The sequence below is a fragment of the Oncorhynchus mykiss genome, chromosome 2 (assembly GCF_013265735.2).
Source record: "Oncorhynchus mykiss isolate Arlee chromosome 2, USDA_OmykA_1.1, whole genome shotgun sequence".
In the NCBI taxonomy this organism is placed as follows: Eukaryota; Metazoa; Chordata; class Actinopteri; order Salmoniformes; family Salmonidae; genus Oncorhynchus; species Oncorhynchus mykiss.
Genome location: NC_048566.1, coordinates 42,084,226 through 42,107,021, shown reverse-complemented (window position 1 = coordinate 42,107,021; position 22,796 = coordinate 42,084,226). Strand labels below are relative to the sequence as shown.

The window sequence follows — 22,796 nt, the reverse complement described above, 5'->3', positions numbered from 1 at the left end:
TAAATAATGAAACCTGTTCAATTTGGTTTAAATAATGCAAAAACAAAGTATTGGAGAAGAAAGTAAAAGTGCAATATGTGCCATGTAAGAAAGCTAAAGTTTAAGTTCCTTGCTCAGAACATGAGAACATATGAAAGCTGGTGGTTCCTTTTAACATGAGTCTTCAATATTCCCAGGTAAGAAGTTTTAGGTTGTAGTTATTATAGGACTATTTCTCTCTTTACCATTTGTATTTCATTAACCTTTGACTATTGGATGTTCTTATAGGCACTTTAGTATTGCCAGTGTAACAGTATAGCTTCCGTCCCTCTCCTCGCTCCTCCCTGGGCTCGAACCAGGAACACAACGACAACAGCCACCCTCGAAGCAGCGTTACCCATGCAAAGCAAGGGGAACAACTACTAGAAGGCTCAGAGCGAGTGAGGTTTGAAACGCTATTAGCGCGCACTAACTAGCTAGCCATTTCACTTCGGTTACACCAGCCTCATCTCGGGAGTTGATATGCTTGAAGTCATAAACAGCGCAATACTTGACGCACAACGAAGAGCTGCTGGCAAAACACACGAAAGTGCTGTTTGAAAGAATGTTTACGCGCCTGCTTCTGCCTACCACCACTCTGTAGTATACTTAGATACTTGTATGCTCAGTCAGATTATACGCATGATACGCTAGATAATATCTAGTAATATCATCAACCATGTGTAGTTAACTAGTGATTATGATTGATTGATTTTTATAAGATAAGTTTAATGCTAGCAAGCAATTTACCTTGGCTTACTGCATTCGCGTGACAGGCACTCCTTGTGGAGTGCAACAAGAGGCAGGTCGTTATTGCGTTGGACGAGTTAACTGTAAGGTTGTAAAATTGGTTCCCCCGAGCTGACAACGTGAAAATCTGTTGTTCTGCCTGTCCCTGAACGAGGCAGTTAACCCATCATTCCTAGGCCGTCATTCAAAATAAGAATGTGTTATTAACTGACTTGCCTAGTTAAATAAAGATGAAATAAAGGTGTAAAAATCTGTGTCCAAAAATACCAATTTCGGCCATTCCGATTAATCTGTCGACCTCTAGTATGTATGTGTGCATGTGCTTGTTTGTGCCTGTATACCAGGGTTTCCATTATGAAAATGTGGCGCTGGACATTTGACCAGCAGCACTTTAATTACCGGAAATATACCGAACCCATAACAGAAATCACATTTAGATTATGGTAATTCATATTAAAAGAACATGCAAGACGAGGAGGCAAGAAAGTTCTTACCAAATTCTGATGTGCACTTTGAAGATGTTAGAATAACTGTCCATATTTACTTTTCCTCCGCCAACAAGACGAGGGAGTAATGAACAGCAAAATCACTAGCCTATGTCAACCTACTATCCCCCATAGAAAAGTTGACCTATTCTATTGGTCATCTTGTCGTTCTGTGCAAGAAAGAAATAGCCTATTCCAAACAGACTCTGGGACAGTTGTGGCACGATAGATCCTAAATTCATACAACCTGTAGGTCTAGGCTACGTAAAAACATATCTATTTTTTTAAAGCAATGATTCTGATGCAACAGATCAGAAAGTTTAGCTTAAAAATGTTGATAAACTATTATTTATTCACATTATAAGCGCAGCAAAGCAGCACAAGGCAGTAGGTTAGGGGTGAATGTTCGTTCCATAATGCAATTAGTGGGAAAACACAGTTGTCAAAAGCACACCCCACATTCTAGTGGTTTCATGTGACAGAGGGGAGATCTAATATGCAGCCACTAGCATGGGTTGTTAATATGACTAGGATTGTGTCTTTGGCTACTGGACAATGAAAGAAAGTTGAGAACACCTGCTCTTTTCCATGGAAAGCCATGATACACTAACCAGGTGAATCCAGATGAAGGCTAAGATCCCTTATTGATGTCACTTGTTAAATCCACTTCAAATCAATGTAGGGGAGGAGACAGGTTAAAGAAGGATTTTAACACCTTGAGACAATTGAGACATGGATTGTGTATGTGTGCCATTCAGAGGGTGAATGGGCAAGACAAAAAATTGGAGTGCCTTTGAATGGGGTATGGTGGTAGGTGCCAGGCGCACCGGTTTGTGTCAAGAACTGCAACGCTGCTGTGTTTCACGCACAACAGTTTCCCGTGTGTATCAAGAATGGTCCACCAGCCAAAGAACATCCAGCCAACTTGACACAACTAATTGCAAATTGGTGTGACGCGCTGATGAAGCCTGTTTTCGGTTGCCTAAGCCTTTGCTGTAGCAGCAGCTAGCGCGCTGTCCGACGGATTCTCTGCTAAAACGCTCTGTATGCTGTACGCATGTGATAAATAGGATACATAACAAATATACTGAACATCGACTGATAAGCATGACCCATCAAATGTATTTACAAATACTGGTATTTCCATCAGTGAATAGGCTAAAAAGCATTATTTCACAATGGGTTTATTTTCTTCTTCTCCCAGACAATTTGCTGGTGCCAATTTTATTTATCGGATTTTCCCAAAAAAATTACGCCCAGAACCCGGCTATTACCGGCTAAGGAAAACCATTGTATGTGCGTGAGTGTGTCTTTTACCCAGCAGCCAGGCGTACAGTCTGCGGTTGAGTGACATGTCCCTCCTCAAAACCACATGCAGTGCTGCAGAGAGGATCCGAATCATGTCTGGACGGGTGGCCTGGAACAGCAACACACACACAACAAAAGTAAGGAAATAATAGCTGAGGTCAGACGAGTTCTTAATTAGAAGGATGCCGTAATTTGGGCTGTTTGGTCTCTGAGGCACATTGTGCTTCGATGATTGAATGGAGAGGTGAACAGCCAAACAAGCATCCACTGTGAGTCACTGCATGCTCTCTCTCTAACTGGATGTCGGATAGCCTCATCATCAAGAATGGCCAGTTCCCCAAAGTGCTGTGACTGCTGTCTTGTGTGCTGAGCAGTGCTGACAGAGTAGTGCAGATCTGTCCTTACCTGACTCATGTGAAATGGGAAGCAGAAGAGGATCAGGTCCAGGGTGCTCCTCTGGACCAGAACACTGGAGTCCTGCACTGACGTGCTGACTGCCTCCACCTGCAGGGTTCGACACCACACAGGGTTAAATCAAGCCCCATTGACATCTATCTAATGTACTGCAAATACTTTTGTGAATATGTTGAATTTCAGAAAAACCAGACTAGGTTGACTCCTATTGCATTTGTTGCTTGTTCTTGTTCTTCAGGAAAGAAGTAGGGCCCAAAGTTTAAGTTTTTATTTTATTAGGAAAAACTCCTGGACCTACTCAATACAAGTTCACAGGATTTAATATCTCAGTCTGCATCATGAATACACTACTAATGATTTCTAAATGTTCCCCAAACACAGGCACTACAAGCTCTACTTGGTGTGTGCATCTTGGGGGGGGGGGGGGGTTGGGATAAAGGAAAAAGACAAGTGTCTCTGAAAATGATTCTTCTTTTTGTGTACCATGAGTTCAATGTCGCTGCCCATGACATAGAGCTGGTCCTCCATGGAGAGTTTGCGGTTGAGGTGCAGCAGGACAAAGGTGACCCCGGGCAGGCGCACGGCGGGGCTGGTCAGGATGCTGCCCCACAGGGCGCTGTAGAAGGCCGACTGCTCCACTGCCGCAGCCACCTTCTCCAGCAACATGTTGGTCCTGGAAAGGATTGCATTGAATTGAAATAACTGAATTTCGGTTGCAAATCAAACATACTGAATCCCAGATGATTGAATTGTTACTAAGGTTGATTCTGACTGAATATTTTTGTCCCTTCATAATTAGCAATTCACTTCATTTAATGACATAATTTCTCTTTCTCCAGCCCTCCATCTCTTACCTATCATAGTATTCAGAGCCCTCCTCCAGGCCCGGTAGGACCCCAGTCAGCAGCCCCTGCAGGCCAGGTTTGAGGGTCTTTCCCAGGGGCAGGTAGTATGTCTCATACAGGCCCAGCAGCACCGGCTTCACAGACATAGCAGCATTTGAGAGTAGAGGGAACAGCCCAGAGCTGAAACAGAAAGCAGGGGGCAGGTGTTCGGTGGTGTGGTAATAAAGTAAAGGGGAAATTATATGGCAGATAGGTCAACTGTAGAAAAATATGCCTTATTTTCATTCTCTTACTAGTTCAAAGGAGATGGATTGAGGGTAAGGCCCTGCGATAGACTAGCGTTCTGTCCCGGGGTGTACTTCTACATCATGCTCCCTCACGCTACAGAAACAGGAGAAACCGGCTCCTGCCCAAGGATCATTCTGGCCTGGACAAGGCTTATTTACTTACTTTACTAGTTCAAATTCAGTTTATGACATGTTCTCCAGTTACAATAAAGCTACTGTACTTCTCCTACTGTCCTGAACAAGTGTTGACATCCAGTAGCCTAGTCGGTACCTGTAGAGGAAGAGGTCTTTGGCCAGCCTCTTGGGCCCTATGATCTTGAAGATGATCTCGTAGGTCTCCAGGGCCTTGCGATGCACCCCGCTGGGCAGAGCTGGGTGGAGGCATTGAGCCAGACGCTTGCCTATCGTCAGCTTCTTGGGCACCACCTGGTACTTGGCATTGCTTTGCAAAACCTGAGAAACAGATTCAAACATCAGACGTGGAGTACCAGTGGCCAATCTACATCTTTCCGCAATAGTGTCGAGTAAAAAAAAAAAAAAATGCATTTAGCGCATTAGAGACTATGCAGATCTGGTTTTAATTGCTGATGTGGTCATTGTGTATCCATTCCAAACTAAAATGTACATATGTGAAATATCCAAACACGTAAATGTTTGTGGTCGTTACCTTGTTGAGTTTGCCCAGTGCAGAGATGAGGTCCGCCCATTCGCTAGAGTACTCAAAGTTCTTGAGGGCCTTGTCAACCGCCGCCACATAATTCCTGTACTTGGAGTCACTGAGCAGCTCCACTTCCTCTGCATTCATCCTCCTGGGTGGTTATTCTGCTACTTGTCAACACCAAGCTCACATACACACATCACACCTGGAGTGAATGAGTCAAGGGGGGGGGGGGGGGGGATATCATAACTCTGAGTCATAGTGAGTGATTAATCAGAACATTGCGTATGGAAGCTTCATTAGTCTCACACTACATATGTGTCCTTAATGTGCAGGCCAGTGCCAGTCAATCTGTCAGAATGAGAGCATTACAGAGGAGAAGTACATGGATTGATGATGGTGCACAGATGGAGCTGTTTATTGACCAGTCATATACAAATGACAAATGTTTATTAGGAACAAAGTCTGACAGGGTACAAGAAATTGACACGGTTAGTGTTGGTATGTGAAGAGTGCGTAATCATGAGTGTCTTCTTCCAGACGTCTTAGTGAAACAGATGCCTGTTTCACTAAGACATGGAAGAGGTAGATAGATGGGCGGGCTTCAACAGACGATACAGAAGTCAAGTGAACAGAAAGAGAAAGATGTGTGTGAGAGAGTTGGGTTCCAACTACAATCAAATCAAATAACATTTTAATTGTCACATGCTTTGTAGACAACAAGGTGTAGACTAACAGTAAATGCTTACTTATGGGTCCATTTCCAACCGTGCAGAGTCACAGATTAAAAAAAAAAACAAAACATGGAAATAGTTGCAGTGAATAGCAAATAAAAATCATGAGTAAAAAATATTTAAAAAAACATGGCTATGTATAGGGAGTACCAGTATCGAATACAATGTCAACCTAGGCAGAAACCTACATTCCTGCCGCCTGGTAATCAGGGAAGGGACAGACCTACATGGTACGAGTACGTGCATCACATGACAGCCCTGCCCATTGCCTCACAATAAAATGTGTTATTGGTGGGCGACACAGGGAACTAAATGACAGCCCTAGTCTTTGTACTTGCTGCAATATGGATCTGTAGTTAGTTGGCAAGAGAGCCTAATTTCATTATGACACCAACTAGATATTGACAAGAACTATATAATGATATGCAAATTATATAACGCAAGCTCAAACTAGCTAGCAAGTCACCTATTTAAAAAGATGGAGACAAGACAACAAGTGTTATTTCGAAGACAGACGACGTTATACACTTTTCAAGGCAGCTAAAAATAACTCGCAACCAAACTTGAATGACATCACCTATCGTAATAAGTTAGCTAACTAACTCAGTCAAGGCATGGAACCAACACCCAGATGGTTACAATAGTACAATGTAACTTAGTTCGCTGTAACGTTACAGCCTGCAATGACTAGCTTTGGGACACATTCTCAGACAGACTAACTCCCGATGTTGTGTCCCAAAGCTAGCAACGACAGTTATTTCTCGGCCGTGACTATCAACGATAAATGCTTACCGTTAGTAGGATATTTGAAAACCTCTATCACTAAATTATTTATCCAGCTTGACGAATGGAAGAAAAAAAAATCAGTCTGCGCTATTGGCACAGTGGGAAATGTATCCTTGCTAGCTAACGGTATGTGATAGCAATGCCCGTGTTGCTGTTGCCGGGCCCCTGTCGTCGAATCAGTTAAACCGTGGCACTTGTCAAGTAAGCACACAACGCTCACGGGTCAGATAATAACGTGTATCCTACATATTCTGAGATAGCGATGTCTTTACCTTTATTATTGAATAACAAACTACCATCAAAACCACACCTGCCCTACTTTCAGGTTCACAAAGCCCAAACAATCCCGTTTACAGCTGTCCCAGACTGCATTGCAGATTGTTGCACGTCTACTTCATTTGTCCGACTGCAATCCATCCTAGCGATATAGAAGTTCCGGCTCTTGTTGATAGCTCGTCAAATAAATGCCTTAGAAGTCTTCACCGTTTTAAATTGATAGGCTGATGATTTTTATTGCTACATTTACTTTAATTCACCATACTGACAATCAGATGTACACAGCCATTTCGTTATCTCTGTTAAAGCAAAAAGTAAACTGCACGTGTCTTTGTTATTAAATGTTAACCATTGCGAGTACCAGAAGTACATAGAAGAAAAAGACAGACACACCATGGGAGAAAATACCAAAGGAGCTGGGGACCCCAGTGGGGTGTTTATCGAACTTATGAAGCGGTTGCAAAGTGGTCTTCTTTTTCTCCGGTAATTATTTGCGAAATAGTTAGCAAGCACTAGCTAGGTAACGTTAGCTAGTCTTAGCTAATGTCAGCTAGTTGTGCTAACGTTCGCAGGACAGGACAGAGGTGCGTTCGTGCCGTGCACAAATTCTCGCAGAACAAACGCAAAGAAAGGGATTCAACATCTCAAGCAAGGACCACACACTTATGGGATATTTATAACATCAACTCCGGGACCTACATCACAGGAACATAACCAGGACCTGGCTTTAGTCCCGATTGATTTTGGGTCAACCCCGAATCTTTTTCATCCAACGGTTATAATCAGGGGTGTAGTGTGGCTGGTGACACTTCTCAGAATAGTGATATTTCTCGCAAGATCACTTAATGATTCATTAGTATTCTACATAACACACCAACCATAATAGCATAGATAATGTCAGGCTACTGTTATACCAAAAACACCACGTAATTGTTTATGTCAATTTAGGATGATTGTGCTGAAGTTGTTGCATTTTTGTTCTCATGCTGTGGCTGTGTTTAACTCCATCTGCTAGAAAATTCGATTAGACAGTAGTTAGGCCGGTGACCCACCTTTACATCATTCAAGATTGAAATGCATATTGCCATGAAACTGATTGGATCAAATGGTTGGCATGCATGCAGCATGTACGTTTCACATGTAAAACGTGAATAATTATCATTCACGATTGACAGTGATGACGGCCTAATTTATAGTAAAGTAGGCATAATGTGGAGTTTTAGGATTTAAAAAATATAACATTTTCCTTGAGCTACTTACAGTATGTGTAGGCAATCGTGCAATTTGGATTATGCATTGTATGTATATTATAAAATGATCTTATACAATGTCGGTACATACTTTCATTCAGAAATGATGACGTAATAATAATGCAAAATTGTGGTCCTGTAGGCAAGCTAAACAAAATATCACTACACCGCTGGTTATAATAAATGTAACGCAATTGCCATGTGTGGTCAACTGATAATACCAGCACCGTTTTGATTGAGAACAGAGTCGTTGCGCTGTTTTGAGACACGCATGGGAAATCATCTTGATAAATCAATCAATGTCCGATTTTTGTTTTCAGTGAATCTCCGTTTGGATATTTGGTTACATTTATGCTTGGAAATATTAGCTAAAATGAGGTGAGTGCACATTATCTTTAGTCTAGCAATTGAAAGCAATCCAGAACTTCTCTACACACACATTAGGCCTATAGCCCAACTTTCCAATACTTTTCTGATGCATTTCAGTCACATAGCCTACTGATGCAAATACACGTGTACACTTTTCCCATAGGCTATTCAAGTCATTTGACATCTTTTCTTATAGGTTAAAAGGATGCCTTCTATAACAGTGTAGCTGAAACCACTATTGGCTTCATTGACTTTCTGAATTTATTATCTTGTAATAGGCTAGGCTACTTGCTGATATATCATTGTTACATTAGGCCTACCTTCACAATAACCTCATAGGATTATTGACCACGATCAATTGAATTAATAAGAAGAAGTGTTCATTATTTGGCCTTGGAAAATACAGCGCGCTGCAGGAAGGGGCGCTCGAAGTGCTGCAGTTAAATTGAAATGAATGTGCCAATTATGCAACTACTCCCGTCTCTACAGAAATAAATGAAATCGTTGAAAATACTACACCAGAGAGCATAATATAGCCATAGATGATCAATATCTCTCTTCTTTTTTTATGCTGTTGATTGTGTTTTGTTTTGTTTTGTTCTTATTTTTGTTGTTGTTGTGTGATTTGGATTAATCCCCTCTACCACACGGAACCCCACTAATCTACTGACCGAACGCAAGAGGTGGCTAACAACAGACCTCCATCCTATGCTAGCTTGCTACCGATGGCCTGGCTAGCTGTCTAAATCGCCGTGACCCTCAACCAACCTCTCCACTCACTGGACCCTTTTGATCACTCGACTAAGCATGCCTCTCCTTAATGTCATTATGTCTTGTCCATTGCTGTTCTGGTTAGTGTGTATTGGCTTATTTCACTGTAGAGCCTCTAGTCCTGCTCACTATACCTTATCCAACCTATTAGTTCCACCACCCACACATGCAATGACATCTCCTGGTTTCAATTATGTTTCTAGAGACAATATCTCTCTCTTCATCACTCAATACCTAGGTTTACCTCCACTGTATTCACATCCTACCTTACCTTTGTCTGTACATTATACCTTGATGCTATTTTATCGCCCCCAGAAACCTCCTTTTACTCTCTGTTCCAGACGTTCTAGACGACCAATTCTTATTGCTTTTAGCCGCACCCTTATTCTACTCCTCCTATGTTCCTCTGGCGATGTAGAGGTGAATCCAGGCCCTGCAGTGCCTAGCTCCACTCCTATTCCCCAGGCGCTCTCTTTTGACGACTTCTGTAACCGTAATAGCCTGGGTTTCATGCATGTTAACATTAGAAGCCTCCTCTCTAAGTTTGTTCTATTCACTGCTTTAGCACACTCTGCCAACCCGGATGTTCTAGCTGTGTCTGAATCCTGGCTTAGGAAGACCACCAAAAATTCAGACATTTTAATTCAGAACTACAACATTTTCAGACAAGATAGAACTGCCAAAGGGGGCGGTGTTGCAATCTACTGCAAAGATAGCCTGCAGAGTTCTGTCCTACTATCCAGGTCTGTAACCAAACAATTTGAACTTCTACTTTTAAAAATCCACCTCTCTAAAAACAAGTCTCTCACCGTTGCCGCCTGCTATAGACCACCCTCTGCCCCCAGCTGTGCTCTGGACACCATATGTGAACTGATTGCCCCCCATCTATCTTCAGAGCTCGTGCTGCTAGGCGACCTAAACTGGAACATGCTTAACACCCCAGCCATCCTACAATCTAAACTTGATGCCCTCAATCTCACACAAATGATCAATGAACCTACCAGGTACCTCCCCAAAGCCTTAAACAGGGGCACCCTCATAGATATCATCCTAACCAACTTCCCCTCTAAATACACCTCTGCTGTCTTCAACCAAGATCTCAGCGATCACTGCCTCATTGCCTGCATCCGTAATGGGTCAGCGTCAGCGGTCAAACGACCTCCTCTCATCACTGTAAAACGCTCCTTGAAACACTTCAGCGAGCAGGCCTTTCTAATCGACCTGGCCGGGGTATCCTGGAAGGATATTGACCTCATCCCGTCAGTAGAGGATGCCTGGATATTTTTTTTAAATGCCTTCCTAACCATCTTAAATAAACATGCCCCATTCAAGAAATTTAGAACCAGGAACAGATATAGCCCTTGGTTCTCCCCAGACCTGACTGCCCTTAACCAACACAAAAACATCCTATGGCGTTCTGCATTAGCATCGAACAGCCCCCGTGATATGCAGCTGTTCAGGGAAGCTAGAAACCATTATACACAGGCAGTTAGAAAAGCCAAGGCTAGCTTTTTCAAGCAGAAATTTGCTTCTTGCAACACTAACTCAAAAAAGTTCTGGGACACTGTAAAGTCCATGGAGAATAAGAACACCTCCTCCCAGCTGCCCACTGCACTGAAGATAGGAAACACTGTCACCACTGATAAATCCACCATAATTGAAAATTTCAATAAGCATTTTTCTACTGCTGGCCATGCTTTCCACCTGGCTACTCCTACCCCTGTCAACAGCACTGCACCCCCAACAGCAACTCGCCCAAGCCTTCCCCATTTCTCCTTCTCCCAAATCCATTCAGCTGATGTTCTGAAAGAGCTGCAAAATCTGGACCCCTACAAATCAGCCGGGCTAGACAATCTGGACCCTTTCTTTCTAAAATTATCTGCCGAAATTGTTGCCACCCCTATTACTAGCCTGTTCAACCTCTCTTTCGTGTCGTCTGAGATTCCCAAAGATTGGAAAGCAGCTGCGGTCATCCCCCTCTTCAAAGGGGGGGACACTCTTGACCCAAACTGCTACAGACCTATATCTATCCTACCATGCCTTTCTAAGGTCTTCGAAAGCCAAGTCAACAAACAGATTACCGACCATTTCAAATCTCACCATACCTTCTCTGCTATGCAATCTGGTTTCAGAGCTGGTCATGGGTGCACCTCAGCCACGCTCAAGGTCCTAAATGATATCTTAACCGCCATCGATAAGAAACATTACTGTGCAGCCGTATTCATTGATCTGGCCAAGGCTTTCGACTCTGTCAATCACCACATCCTCATCGGCAGACTCAACAGCCTTGGTTTCTCAAATGATTGCCTCGCCTGGTTCACCAACTACTTCTCTGATAGAGTTCAGTGTGTCAAATCGGAGGGTCTGTTGTCCGGACCTCTGGCAGTCTCTATGGGGGTGCCACAGGGTTCAATTCTTGGACCGACTCTCTTCTCTGTATACATCAATGAGGTTGCTCTTGCTGCTGGTGAGTCTCTGATCCACCTCTACGCAGACGACACCATTCTGTATACTTCCGGCCCTTCTTCGGACACTGTGTTAACAACCCTCCAGGCAAGCTTCAATGCCATACAACTCTCCTTCCGTGGCCTCCAATTGCTCTTAAATACAAGTAAAACTAAATGCATGCTCTTCAACCGATCGCTACCTGCACCTACCCGCCTGTCCAACATCACTACTCTGGACGGCTCTGACTTAGAATACGTGGACAACTACAAATACTTAGGTGTCTGGTTAGACTGTAAACTCTCCTTCCAGACCCATATCAAACATCTCCAATCCAAAGTTAAATCTAGAATTGGCTTCCTATTTCGCAACAAAGCATCCTTCACTCATGCTGCCAAACATACCCTTGTAAAACTGACCATCCTACCAATCCTCGACTTTGGCGATGTCATTTACAAAATAGCCTCCAATACCCTACTCAACAAATTGGATGCAGTCTATCACAGTGCAATCCGTTTTGTCACCAAAGCCCCATATACTACCCACCACTGCGACCTGTACGCTCTCGTTGGCTGGCCCTCGCTTCATACTCGTCGCCAAACCCACTGGCTCCATGTCATCTACAAGACCCTGCTAGGTAAAGTCCCCCCTTATCTCAGCTCGCTGGTCACCATAGCATCTCCCACCTGTAGCACACGCTCCAGCAGGTATATCTCTCTAGTCACCCCCAAAACCAATTCTTTATTTGGCCGCCTCTCTTTCCAGTTCTCTGCTGCCAATGACTGGAACGAGCTACAAAAATCTCTGAAACTGGAAACACTTATCTCCCTCACTAGCTTTAAGCACCAACTGTCAGAGCAGCTCACAGATTACTGCACCTGTACATAGCCCACCTATAATTTAGCCCAAACAACTACCTCTTTCCCTACTGTATTTTATTTATTTATTTATTTTGCTCCTTTGCACCCAATTATTTGTATTTCTACTTTGCACATTCTCCCATTGCAAATCTACCATTCCAGTGTTTTACCTGCTATATTGTATTTACTTTGCCACCATGGCCTTTTTGCCTTTACCTCCCTTATCTCACCTCATTTGCTCACATCGTATATAGACTTGTTTATACTGTATTATTGACTGTATGTTTGTTTTACTCCATGTGTAACTCGTGTCGTTGTATCTGTCGAACTGCTTTGCTTTATCTTGGCCAGGTCGCAATTGTAAATGAGAACTTGTTCTCAACTTGCCTACCTGGTTAAATAAAGGTAAAATAAATAAAATATATATATATTTTTTTAAACATGAGCGCCAAGGCTGCAGCCCAGGCGCCAAATATCAAACCGCCGACTGTTGTAGCTATCAATGAACAGCATATTTTTTATATATATATTTCAAAATACAATTGCGGGAAAAATCTGTTTGGATAAGTGAGTGCCACCAGAAAGTTGGTGTACTTTAATTTCCTCATATTGTAGGCCTAAAATATGTGTATCCTCTCTTTTCACAGGCCTATGCTATTGGTTGCGTTTAAGACATGGGCAGTTTGTTTTATTGATCTCGGTAGGCCTATTTCAACATCAGAGTAACTTGCCATTTTGATCATTTGTGTGGTATAAAAAATATGATTCATATCTCCAGTCATATACAATCACGTAGAATTGCAGGAAGTTATATTAGAAAAGGGCCTCTTTTTCTCCTCTGACCTTACAACCCTCTCAGCCCCTGCTCTTCAGATATGACCCCCGAATGTTAGGAAACAGGTGATGGCCCTGCCCTTACATCACATATATTGGGCCAACATGTTCTCATGGATGTAATGCTATATTTTGACACCAGTTGTGGTTTTGAAGTAGGAAATGAACAGTTTCACATTGGGCTATTTTTTTGTTTCGTTGATATTATAAAATGAAATGGGCCATTCCAGCTGTGACAGCTAGTCAGACTTAACATGGACTTGAGTCCATAAAACATGCTCTTAAGTCAAAATGTTTAGTTTTAATAGGGCCCTAATGCTGCATTTGGACTGTTAACAAAAACAGCGTTAGGGCCCTAATCAGACTTGAGATAAGTTGACTTAAGATGGACTTAAAACAAAATATTTTGACTTAAATCCATGTTTTATGGACCTAAGTCCATGTTAAGTCTGCTTATCTCAAATTTGAATCGGCCCCTAATTAATCTTTTAATCTCTGAGAATAAACGTATACTCTTCTCACTTAATGCTGCTTTTCGACTGTAACACCAGTGTTATACAAGTGTATACACCCTTCTGTGATACTTGGGAAATTGTGTTTCCACTGTTCCACAGGGCTGACAGTGAGGACTTGTGAAGAGCAGAATCAACAACCTCTGCATAGGTTATCAAAACAGTTGCTTTGTGAGAAGGTGTTAAAGTTCACAGTTAGCCATTGTTATGTAAACACAATCTGAAAAGTAGCAGTGGCCTGGCTTTTGCCCCAAGTGAGAGCAGGCCTGCCGGAGCCATGGCCCATTGAGACACGGTAGATGGAAACAGAAAAGTCCCCTAAATGTGTTACAGTTTATTGGTGTGGGATTCTGTAGGTTAGGCCTATAGCCTAGTCGGTGCTTCGCTGCATAGCCTAATTGTTCTATAGTTGGATAATATCTTGTAAAAAAAAGAGCAGGTTTTACTGGTTAGAGACCCTTGTTTTACCAATCGCTTGTGTATTGTCTGGTGAGGCAGTAGTAGCCTAAATATCTAATTGTAGACAGAATAATTTAGAGCAAATCTGATGATGGTTACTTCCAGTTGTTTGTTGTTGCTTCCTCCACTCGGTTGGAAGTGAGAAAATCCAATGCAGCTGACCCAAGTCTTTAAAGCTGTCTTTGCTGGGAAATATGTTTTTCTTCCTGGGGGACAGCAGTTGTGTCAAGCATGGACAGAGACACATTGCATGGCTAGTGAAAATAATTGCATCGAACCAAGAGATTGAGCAGAGGGCAACATATCATCCATGCATGAGTGCATCAGGGGTATCGCTTCGAGGGGGGGGGGGGGGGACTTTTTCTCTATTAGATAAACATTGTACATGCTCTTTCCCCTACCCACCACTCTTTATTTCTTCCTTCATTTCTCTTTCTTACACACACATACAATATAAATCTCTTTATTTCTCTCTCCCTCTCTCCCTTCAGTTGACCTACAGCTCGTTTCCCTTCTTCCTTCAGAGCAGTGAGTGCATCCTCTCTCTTTGCAAGTTTTCCTCTAACTCATTAGACTTCTACTTTGAGCTGAGACGGCAACAGGCAGGAGGTAGAGGGGGATAAGGACAGGTTGGAAGGTTATGATAAATTACTTCAGTACTGTCACACACACACACACACTGGTCTACCATTCACTTGTTTATCATCCACTTGTCAAGGAACGTGGTCTCATTTGGCTCTTAGCCATTGTGCAGAAGTCTACCATTATGCTGAGTCATTAATCCAATTGTATATGTTTTGTTACCAGGTTTACCTGTGCTTAGAAAAATTAAGACACTCTCTGTCTGTCCCTCCCCCAGGAGAGATGTGGCTAAGAGCTATGCAGAGGTGAGAGTTACAGGAGGAGATTTGTCCTTCCACATCCGGACTCCTCGGGTCCTGCTAATCGTGGAGCTGCCAGCAGGGGTCAGCCTCGTGGAGGGCTCCTGCAGGGAGGCACCTGGAACAGGAGACGAGATACACTTCAGAATGCGCCTCAATTTGGAACAGCACACAGATGTTACAGGGAATGGTGAGGCTAGCTGTATGGACGACACTCAAAAATAAATGTGTGCACGTACGCACATACACAGAGACAGAATTACCACCATGTCAATGTATGTTTCTCACATAGCCTAATTACCATCTCCACTTCAGGCAAGATGGAACAGTATCAGCAGATAATTTGTTATTTATATAATTTATTCTCATCTGGCTTGAGTCGGTTAGTCTGTGGCTGTGAAGCCTTCCCTCAAACTGAAACAGTGGAGGAGTCCTCCTGTGTGCTCTCTGAAGCCTGATCAGCCCACACAGTACTGATCTATAAAGGACTGAGTCATCGGCTCAGTAATTGGCCCGTCCTGTCTGGTGCATAAAGCTACACACACTGATAGATATACAGACAATGTGAATATTTGACCTGAATCAGCTGTAACTTGATTTTCCTAATGGGTAGTCTGGGTAGCCATTTGATTAGATGCTCAGGAGTCTTATGGCTTGGGGGTAGAAGCTGTTTGGAAGCCTCTTGGACCTAGACGTGGCGCACCGGTACCGCTTGCCGTGCAGTAGCAGAGAGAACAGTCTATGACTAGGGTGGCTGTAGTCTTTTGACAATTTATAGGGCCTTCCTCTGACACCGCCTGGTATAGAGGTCCTGGATGGCAGGAAGCTTGGCCCCAGTGATGTACTGGGTCGTACGCACTATCCACTGTAGTGCCTTGCGGTCGGAGGCCGAGCAGTTGCCATACCAGGCAGTGATGCAACCATGCTCTCGATGGTGCAGATGTAGAACCTTTTGAGGATCTGAGGACCATGCCAAATATTCTCCTCAGGGGGAATAGGTATTGCCGTGCCCTCTTCACGACTGTCTTGGTGTGCTTGGACCATGTTAGTTTGTTGGTGATGTGGACACCAAGTAACTTGAAGCTCTCAACCTACAGCCCCGTCGATGAGAATGGGGGCATGCTCGGTCCTCCTCTTCTTTCTTTTCTTTTTTTTTGTGTGTGAATTTTTCCCCCTTTTCTCCCCAATTTCTCCCCAATTTTGGTATCCAATTGTTAGTAGCTACTATCTTGTCTCATCGTTACAACTCCCTTACGGGCTCGGGAGAGACGAAGGTTGAGAGTCATGCGTCCTCCGATACACAACCCAACCAAGCCGCACTGCTTCTTAACATAGCGCGCATCCAACCCGGAAGCCAGCCGCACCAATGTGTCGGAGGAAACACCGTGCACCTGGCGACCTTGGTTAGCACGCACTGCGCCCGGCCCGCCACGGGAGTCGCTGGTGCGCGATGAGACAAGGATATCCCTACCGGCCAAGCCCTCCCTAACCCGCACGACGCTAGGCCAATTGTGCGTCGGCCCACGGACCTCCTGGTCGCGGCCGGTTACGACAGAGCCTGGGAGCGAACCCAGAGTCTCTGCTGGCTCTGCAGTACAGCGCCCTTAACCACTGCACCACCCGGGAGGTCCGGTCCTCCTTTTCATGTAGTCTGCAATGATCTCCTTTGTCTTGATCACGTTGAGGGAGAGGTTGTTGTTCTGGCACCAGTCTGTTTTCTTCTGTTTGGTGTCCAATGAATACACCCCAGGTTTACTTTGTCTCACTCATCAGATCTGGCTTATATTAACTGTAGTCATTGCAGCACTAACCTGGGAACCAGAGGAGATTGCTCCCATGTCTCTCTCCCTATCCATATACACAAAAAGTCTGATCTAGGGGGCAAAAATTGATAAACACTGCGGTGGTGGCGGACTGGCGGTGGTGAAATCAGCTTGGCAGAAAGCTGGCAATTAATCTGTTTTTGAGCACTCCTTCTCTGAAATGCTTTTTGGATATGGGCCCAGACCCCAGGCCTTCATCTCCCTGCCTTTGTTCCCTCTGTGTGTTTTATGGTGTGAGGGAGTAATTTAGTGCCCCACCCAACGGCTCAGCCGACACAACACAAGGACAGCTGGGGGGGGGGGGGGGGGGGGTAATTCATTGACAAATCCAATCAAAAACAGATTGATTGGCAGCTTTCTTCCCAGCTTCTTTCACCACCGCCAGTCCGCCACCACCCCGGTGTTTATCGACTTTTGCTCCGTCTCTAGGTGAATCTCTTTTCCGCCGATAGAGTTGTTTATGTTTTCTGTGGCTACTCTCTCCTGACAGGGGCCCTGGGGAGTGTGATGGAGAGGCTGCTGGTCCAAGAGAGTTATTGCTTCCACTGCCAGTCCTGTGGGACCAGGGTGCTGGAGGAGAGGTGAGACGACCACGAGAAGGAAGTTGGTTTGTTGGTTAATTTACGTCCTCCGTTCAGACACAGGAAGTGATGCCGCTCACAGTAGTGGAGAAGATGGGTTCAGTGAGGGAGATGGATGGCTGTTTGAGCTAGAGGACAGTGCTGTGTTCTGTCTCAGCTCATCTCCCAATGTCATGGAGACATTGGATAGGGGGATACATGCACACCCACACACACCTGCTTAGGGAATACATATGTTTGTGACATTATGTCATGGAAAATGGGTAGAACTGGAATATTGCCCAGCTTTCCCTGTTAATGCAAATATGCTTTTGATTGATTCATGCAAATAGGTTTTTGATTGAAGTTATCGATTAATTTCATCACAGTACAAGTAGTCTCCATTGTGTAACAATGTAATGTCATTGACTTTTCTCAGGGTGTTCAAGCGAGTGCTCCCTCTCCCCAACGGCAACTGGAGCTCCCTGGTGGATGACTGGTGTTGCCATCCGGACCCCTTTGCCAACCTGAAGCTGCTGCCCCGAGCGGAGGACTGTTTACTGGGCGACACTCACCTCCTTGTGCCCCGGGATAGAGGCTGTGAGGAGACTCTCACCCAGGAGCTCAGCCCCAGGCCCATCACCAACAAAATGGCTGATGGTCAAAATCAGGACACACCGGTGAGAGGAGGCAAGGAAGGAAGGAACCTCTGAGGCAGAAGATCAATGCTGTTTTAGCATTGCGCATCACTTTGATGTTTGTTAGATACATAATTTTGACGTTTCACCTCGCTCTCACTCCCCCATCCCAAATGTGCTGTATACCTACCAAAAAGTAAAGCTAAATTTTCAAAAGTTTCCCTCATGTTTGGAAAGTGTACTGTAGTTACATGAGCAGTGTATGTGCTTCAGGCTCATTGTTAGTGGGAGACTGTATCTGTATACCCCCCATCCCACTGGGCCCGAGACTGGCAGGAGGAGATGGACACATTCTACTTCACTACCAGCAGCAGCTAGCAGCACTCCCTTTTAGAGAGGAAACTTGGGGAGGCGGGCAGACAGGCAGCACATCAACACTTATCGTGAGCCACTTTTTAGCCCGAGCTTACAGCCAGGCCTCTCTCTCTCTCTCTCCATCACTATCTGGAGTGGGATTGATTTCCCTCTCCATCTATTAGTCACTATCTGTGGCTCAGCCTGGGCCTTTTAGTGTGGTTGTGGTTGAGTGGATGGGAAGTGGAAAGAGAGATGAGGAGAGGAATTCTGCCTGCCCATTGCTCTCTCCTCTTTTTAGGCTGTTTGATTGCAGTTATCGATTTCCGTTTTGGAGGAACTTAAATTAGAACTGTGTGTTCTTGTCTTTAGCTTTATTTAGTATTTTTCTGTTATTTTTTGTAGAAATCCAACCGCAGGCGTACGCTTGTCTCCTGTAAGAGCTGCACAGCCGGCCTGGGAGAGGCTGTGGCACCAGGTACACAACCGTCTTTATAGAATAGATACTGTATATTGTCAATTTTTTCAACGGGAATTTATTGAATTGATGTCATAATACCCAATATCACACACACACACACACACACACACACACAAACACACCCTGGTTGGGAGCAGCACAGCGTCTGCCTCAGAGCGGCACGACCAGAGCAATTTTAGTGCTTAAGTTCCTTGTTCACGGGCACAAAGGCAGTGAATGGCATGAGATCAGCAGCCCTTCGTTTGCCAGTTCAATTACCAACTTTTATCATCTACCCCGGGGCTTGAACCATAATGAAGTTACATTGCATTAGGAAAGATGCCCAGGCCAGGTTCTGTCTGCATGAGGGTTCGCTCAATGGTAACAGTTTCTGTAAATGTTGCAGGGACCCTGAAAGTCTACATCACAGAGGTGACGGTGAGACCCAGTGTGGGAGACAGACAGTTTGATACCTCTCTAGACAGGTAACTATGCTGATGCTTCTCAGACTGGTGCATGTTGCTGTAACATCTGTGGATACTCATCATCATACGGATACTCAGCTACTCAAAGTGCAAATCAATGGAAATGTATCGTTCTTCATGATGCAGATGCCGGATATGACCTTTTGTTACTACAATGCCAATGAGATAGAATATTATTTTAGACACAGGAAGGTAGAATTCATAATGATGGTTAACCATGCCCCACTCTTCCACAGGTCACTGTTCCTGGAACAGACCATAGCTGCCAGACTGGTGGAGCTGTCCTCCTCACAGAGCGTGTTTCATTTCTCTATCCAGACCCCAGATGGAAAAGCCTTCATATTGGTAAGAGGTGTGAACGTGCGTGCATATGTGTGAGCGAGAAGGCTTGAAATATGTGAGGTAGAAACGCCGTTTGCATTGGTGAAATGTGTGTGGCTTTAACAGAGCGGATGTGAAGTGTTCAATGACTTCTTCTGATCCTCAGCTCTGGCTCCTGAACAGTGACTCCCTCATCGTCTCTCTCTCTGCCACTATGTCACCGGCTGTCAGAGGTGATGCTGTCACCTCTCCCGGCCACCGCCAGTGTTCAAAGCGTCAATCACCCACTAAGGCTGGCAGCGCCGTCAAAGCACTGGCAGCACACACCAAGAGTGAGATATAGCCTACATGCCAATCTCCTGCTGAATGTCAGCCTCTGCATTTCTGCTAAAGTATGTTTTTATTTATTCTAAAATTGTGTTTTGCAACTGAGAACAGAAATGAGTCACAGATAGATGTGGTGGCTGCTCCATGTTCCTCCATGCCGAGTTCCCCCGCAGGAGGGTTCTTCACTTCGGTTACGATTTCCTTCTTCACCTTAGAGCAGTCTGGTTTTGCTTTGTAGGATGTGACAGCCACTCCAGCAGACTGGCAGCCGAGCTGTAATTAACAAACTGTAGATGAAAGGAGAGGACTCCACTCCTATCCGCACGGCACTACAGTACAGCGTAACTCAGCGCATCACATCGGTGCTGTTAACTGCATGTAGGATGGGAAATTGCCTGCTGTTTTAAGTATGACAGGAGGTATTCAGGGGTATTCAAATCTGTATTCAAATCTGGACCTCGAAGCCAGTTCCACTGCTGATTTTCATTCTTCCCATCTAAATCAGGGACTGGTTTAGACCTGGGACACCAGGTGGGTGGAATTAAATATCAGGTAAGAACAGAAAGCCTGCAATACTCTGGAAATCCAGGCTCGGATTTGAATACACAAACACCCTACGCCAAGGCTCTCCAACCCTGTTCCTGGAGAGCTACCATCCTGTAGGTTTTCCCTCCAATCTTAGCACGCAGGTTGATAATTAGTAGGTTGATAAGCTAAATCAGGTTAGTTACAACTGGGGTTGGAGCGAAAACCTACAGGAGGTTAGCTCTCCAGGAACAGGGTTGGAGAGCCCTGACCTACACTAGCTTAAAACGGATCACCCCTCCAACATTTCGGGAAGAAAACAGCATGGCTATTGGCTGACACAGCTTATATGAAGGTGGGGAAGTGGTAGAGAAACATCTGTTTCATCTAGGCCTAACGTTACATACTGTTACATATGAGACATTTATCCCTGACCATGTTTTAATTCAGCCGTGTAAGTCACGGAGCACCGTCTGTCTTGGTTGAACGTACTGGAGGTGACGTGGTGTTTGTTGGAGATGCACGCCAGTAATGTGTCTATAATTGGTGGGAGAATTGTTCGAGCCTCTGCTTAATTTAATTGTGGCTGTCACTGAGGGCAATGACTTGATTAGTGTAGAGTTGACGACTGCAGAACTAATCTAATTTATTACCAGGGGTGTACTCATTAGTACAAACTGTCGAAAAACATTTTTTGCAATGAATACGAGGGTTTCTTATTGGACAAGGTCAGGTTAGTTTCAGCCATTTGCTTCTGTTTGAACAATGGCTCCTCAACACTACACCCCAGGTGGACTTGGGTGACTGTTGAAGTGTTATGACCAGCGCTGCATGTGTTATGCTTTTCTTTACTGTAAAAGCAGTTGTATTCACTGTATACTAAGTGAGTGTTACTTTCGATACTAAGGGCTTATCAGCATTTTAACACAGTGTCTCTCACAGGGCTACTGCACAGATGGACAAATGTAATGAAAAAACCTGGATCGCTTCCACAACCTGTGACAGGGAATCAATCTCTCCCTCACTTTCTCATTCCTCCATCCCTTTCAAACTCTCGCTGTTCAACATTACACAGTGGTATATTCAAATTATTTGATTAACATCATAACACTTCAAACTGGGATTTATGTCCCCTTGCCTAGAAGATGTGAACCTCTGAGAGATATTTGACTTACAGTGCCTTGCGAAAGTATTCGGCCCCCTTGAACTTTGCGACCTTTTGCCACATTTCAGGCTTCAAACATAAAGATATAAAACTGTATTTTTTTGTGAAGAATCAACAACAAGTGGGACACAATCATGAAGTGGAACGACATTTATTGGATATTTCAAACTTTTTTAACAAATCAAAAACTGAAAAATTGGGCGTGCAAAATTATTCAGCCCCCTTAAGTTAATACTTTGTAGCGCCACCTTTTGCTGCGATTACAGCTGTAAGTCGCTTGGGGTATGTCTCTATCAGTTTTGCACATCGAGAGACTGAAATTTTTTCCCATTCCTCCTTGCAAAACAGCTCGAGCTCAGTGAGGTTGGATGGAGAGCATTTGTGAACAGCAGTTTTCAGTTCTTTCCACAGATTCTCGATTGGATTCAGGTCTGGACTTTGACTTGGCCATTCTAACACCTGGATATGTTTATTTTTGAACCATTCCATTGTAGATTTTGCTTTATGTTTTGGATCATTGTCTTGTTGGAAGACAAATCTCCGTCCCAGTCTCAGGTCTTTTGCAGACTCCATCAGGTTTTCTTCCAGAATGGTCCTGTATTTGGCTCCATCCATCTTCCCATCAATTTTAACCATCTTCCCTGTCCCTGTTGAAGAAAAGCAGGCCCAAACCATGATGCTGCCACCACCATGTTTGACAGTGGGGATGGTGTGTTCAGCTGTGTTGCTTTTACGCCAAACATAACGTTTTGCATTGTTGCCAAAAAGTTCAATTTTGGTTTCATCTGACCAGAGCACCTTCTTCCACATGTTTGGTGTGTCTCCCAGGTGGCTTGTGGCAAACTTTAAACAACACTTTTTATGGATATCTTTAAGAAATGGCTTTCTTCTTGCCACTCTTCCATAAAGGCCAGATTTGTGCAATATACGACTGATTGTTGTCCTATGGACAGAGTCTCCCACCTCAGCTGTAGATCTCTGCAGTTCATCCAGAGTGATCATGGGCCTCTTGGCTGCATCTCTGATCAGTCTTCTCCTTGTATGAGCTGAAAGTTTAGAGGGACGGCCAGGTCTTGGTAGATTTGCAGTGGTCTGATACTCCTTCCATTTCAATATTATCGCTTGCACAGTGCTCCTTGGGATGTTTAAAGCTTGGGAAATCTTTTTGTATCCAAATCCGGCTTTAAACTTCTTCA

The 22,796-nt window shown here is 44.2% G+C and overlaps 2 protein-coding genes and 1 long non-coding RNA gene across 9 annotated transcripts in view; 1 reads left to right on the top strand and 2 right to left on the bottom strand.

Moving 5' to 3' along the window:
* Window positions 1-6,732, bottom strand: part of LOC110489908 (protein dopey-1) — a 41,456-nt gene extending 34,724 nt beyond the window's left edge. For 3 of the 7 annotated variants that reach the window (XM_036948594.1, XM_036948631.1, XM_036948623.1), the window contains exons 1-7: window positions 6,292-6,689; window positions 4,775-4,970; window positions 4,379-4,560; window positions 3,830-4,000; window positions 3,459-3,648; window positions 2,967-3,065; window positions 2,571-2,670 (exon numbers count right to left, since the gene is read on the bottom strand). In XM_036948594.1, coding sequence (XP_036804489.1) covers window positions 2,571-2,670; window positions 2,967-3,065; window positions 3,459-3,648; window positions 3,830-4,000; window positions 4,379-4,560; window positions 4,775-4,912 — 880 coding nt within the window. In that variant the 5' untranslated portion in view covers window positions 4,913-4,970; window positions 6,292-6,689. Of the gene's footprint in view, window positions 1-1,262; window positions 1,903-2,570; window positions 2,671-2,966; window positions 3,066-3,458; window positions 3,649-3,829; window positions 4,001-4,378; window positions 4,561-4,774; window positions 4,971-5,514; window positions 5,536-6,291 lie in introns of those variants that run through there. The other 4 variants (XM_036948609.1, XM_036948603.1, XM_036948617.1 and 1 more) reach the window with 4 other exon arrangements.
* Window positions 6,727-21,611, top strand: LOC110501561 (E3 ubiquitin-protein ligase E3D-like). The gene is made up of 8 exons (XM_036948656.1): window positions 6,727-7,044; window positions 14,921-15,132; window positions 17,256-17,346; window positions 17,765-18,005; window positions 18,723-18,795; window positions 19,184-19,262; window positions 19,499-19,607; window positions 19,750-21,611. The coding sequence occupies exons 1-8, from the start codon at window positions 6,956-6,958 to the stop codon at window positions 19,924-19,926; spliced, it is 1,071 nt and encodes a 356-aa protein (XP_036804551.1). The 5' UTR covers window positions 6,727-6,955; the 3' UTR covers window positions 19,927-21,611.
* The window catches only part of LOC110489918, a 25,070-nt gene continuing 17,222 nt past the window's right edge, over window positions 14,949-22,796 (bottom strand). Inside the window, exon 4 of the long non-coding RNA XR_005036747.1 lies at window positions 14,949-15,060. This is a non-coding gene — a long non-coding RNA (uncharacterized LOC110489918). The remainder of the gene's footprint in view (window positions 15,061-22,796) is intronic.

Excerpts from the sequence above, each read along its gene's own strand:
- LOC110501561 (XM_036948656.1), top strand. The coding sequence starts at position 6,956 with ATGGGAGAAAATACCAAAGGAGCTGGGGACCCCAGTGGGGTGTTTATC. Across the intron at positions 15,133-17,255 it reads CACAGATGTTACAGGGAATG|GGGCCCTGGGGAGTGTGATG; the intron begins GTGAGGCTAGCT and ends CTCTCCTGACAG. Across the intron at positions 18,796-19,183 it reads GGGAGAGGCTGTGGCACCAG|GGACCCTGAAAGTCTACATC; the intron begins GTACACAACCGT and ends TAAATGTTGCAG.